The 2,876-nt window shown below is 39.1% G+C and overlaps 1 protein-coding gene across 1 annotated transcript in view; it reads right to left on the reverse strand.

Annotated features, from left to right (window-relative positions):
• Positions 1 to 249: 249 nt before the first annotated feature.
• The window catches only part of cdk2ap1 (cyclin dependent kinase 2 associated protein 1), a gene marked incomplete at its 5' end in the record, with an annotated part of 9,171 nt that continues 6,544 nt past the window's right edge, over positions 250 to 2,876 (reverse strand). Inside the window, 2 exon segments of the mRNA XM_014025422.1 lie at positions 250 to 837; positions 940 to 1,066. Of these exon segments, the coding sequence (XP_013880876.1) occupies positions 770 to 837; positions 940 to 1,066 (195 nt within the window).

Consider the following 2,876-nt stretch of genomic DNA (forward strand, 5'->3'; position numbering starts at 1 on the left):
CTCAGTAATTGTTTAACAGTGCTCTAGCAATGAGATGATTAGTTAAATTTAAACATGAAAACTGGTCTTCATGCTCATGAGGTTTGGTGAAAATGAGTTTGACTCCCCTGATCTAAAGGATTGTTCTGTGAGGCTGTCCTCACTGCTTTTTTAAAAAAGCAGATTTTAGTTTGGAACTGCTGGCAAACAAAAGGAGACTTCTCCACTGTGTCTGTTCAACCAAACAGAAACACAATCAATCACAATGTCCACTGTATTGAAAATACAATTTATTACAGTGAGTAATAAATACTTATAAAGATGCAAGTAACGGCATTTTCATTTCAATACCAACTTCATCACAGATAAGCTGATGCATTTGGCACATCTGTCCCTCTCTCCTGCTCAGTTCAGTTCTACAGGTCTGAAAAACGGACCAAATACCATCAAAAAATGAAAAGGTTTTGTCCAATTACCTCTGTATAAGCCATGCAGTACCTACGGTTAACCCACGATCTAGTTCACATGCAAAAACCAAAATAAAGTCAAAACTAAGATCCCAAAAGTGGGACATAAAAACCATGTCTTATCAAATTCCCAATTTGTGTCACATGATTGAAGTCCAGACTCTTCAGGAGTCATTTCAGTTTGCAAATGTTTTCCTTTCTAACAACTTTCATCCTTTTATTTACTTCCTCCTTTCAGAGGAAATGCCATGCAAGTTTTTATTTTATTTTTTTTTTTTTTGCCACAAAAAGTACTTCCTGCAGGGAGGAAGGTGTGTTTATGGCTAGGATCTTGCATTTCTTTCTGTCTCAGCCAAGCACTCACGCACCAGTCCTCTGGCATGAATTATTCCTGTAAAAAGAAGAAAACAGACAATTATCTTCTTAAACATTTCATACACTTTTACTGCTTTAATGCATTTTTTTTACCTTGGTTAACTCGACTCTAAATTACCTCTTTTCAGTCTCTCCATTGCACTTTTGCTTCCTGCATATGTGGGCCTGATTTCCTTTCCAAGTTCTTCAATGATGGACAGCAGTTCTGCATATTTATTCTGAGGCACTTGACTGCCAGTAGAGCCCTGAAGTTACAGCAAATGAGACAAGATTCAGAATAAATAGCTCTATGCTGAGTCAGCATTAATACCGTTTCCCAGCACCCTCCCCCCTCCTTCTTGCCATGAACTCATTCTACAGCTCACAAATAATCATCTCTTGTCCAAGTCTAACTTCTACAACTTCTCTCCCAGATCTTCATTGTAGGGGTCACCTCGAGTGAAGAAACAAGATTTACTGCCTCGAAGCAGGCCTCGGACAGGNTGTGGACAGATTGTCATGACATTTTTACCACATGGGGGTACTGGGCCAAAGAACACATCTTTAAATTTTGGTGATGCTTCGGATCACGATGCGGATACAGGAATTTATTTTCTTTTAACACTCTGAGATTGGCAAAGCTGTGATGCTTTCACAGGGCGTGGGTTTGAAAGTGTCCAGCAGGTGGCACTGTAGTATTGGTGTGCCTCTTTGTAACTCTATTACAGGATGGGGGAAACTGGTCTTGGAGGAGGTTTGCACTCTCCGAGTGCTTCTAGTTACTAACTGAAGGTCTAACTTTTCAACTAGCTAAAAGTCTAAGTTTTCGACTGACTTCAGGTCTGGTTTAGGTCATTGTTATTTATAATTGATCTATTTTCCTTATCTCCTGTTTTACATGATTGTTGAATCAAATTAACACACTTAAAAATGATATCAATTTATTGTAAAAAGCAGCACTGCAGCAAAACATGCCCACACAAATAATGTTTCACCACCAGAGGCCACACCACAAAGGTCCTCAAGTCTGTCAGAAATGAGTAGTGGCTCATAACATGATGATTAGATTTTTTATTCTTTTTAAGCTCAAAAACTGATGATTGTATTTTACTCAAGATAGTATTACACATGTATGATATAGGTACACAAAAAACTGACACAGATCCAGCTGGAGTTAAACTGTTGTCTTGTTGGCTGTGAGCTTTCTTCTTGTTTAGTTACCATTTTTGCTCCTCCATGATATCACAAATGTTAACATGGTGATAGGTGAGGCTCACTCTAGTGTTATTTAACTCTATGGTAAAAGCCTGTTATTTTATGTTGAAACAGAAAAGAGCTGAAATTTGAAAGGGAAAATAGATTATCAAAAAACAGAAATGATGCTGTAGCTTCATCATCTTTAATAACATTCAGATCACTGCTCTGTTGAACAGAAAGAACTTTTACTCTTTGTTTAGTCAATATTAATTAAAGTATAAGACACTTCTTAATGAAAAAATTGCTGAATCATAAAACGTGGAATTTAAAAAAAGTTTAGTGATATTCATTTCTACGGTTCAAAGTGGTCGTTTAGCTGAAATTTTGCTGGCTACTTTTCCCAGTTATACTGGGAAGTGGGAGAGTTCAGAACTGAAGAGAGCAGCTACTCACCACAACTCCTCAGTGAAAGTTACCATCAAAAAAACATCTTTTACTTTTACTAGTATTTGTGTATTATTTGTTTCACATTTAGACAGTCATACACGTAGTAATTTTGAGAGTTTATAAGAGGACATGTAGAGCTCAGTACAGGGGCGGACTGGGGCAAAAAAGTGGCCCAGGATTTTAGTACCTGACTGACCCATTCAAGGTCCGGGCTGGCAGATGGTGGAGGCAGATGATGGAGGCAGATGATGGAGGCAGATGGTGGAGGCAGATGATGGAGGCAGATGGTGGAGGCAGATGATGGAGGCAGATGATGGAGGCAGATGGTGGAGGCAGATGATGGAGGCAGATGATGGAGGCAGATGATGGAGGCAGATGATGGAGGCAGATGATGGAGGCAGATGATGGAGGCAGATGATGGAGGCAGATGAG

The sequence above is a fragment of the Austrofundulus limnaeus genome, unplaced genomic scaffold, assembly GCF_001266775.1.
Source record: "Austrofundulus limnaeus strain Quisiro unplaced genomic scaffold, Austrofundulus_limnaeus-1.0 Scaffold474, whole genome shotgun sequence".
NCBI classification, from domain to species: Eukaryota; Metazoa; Chordata; class Actinopteri; order Cyprinodontiformes; family Rivulidae; genus Austrofundulus; species Austrofundulus limnaeus.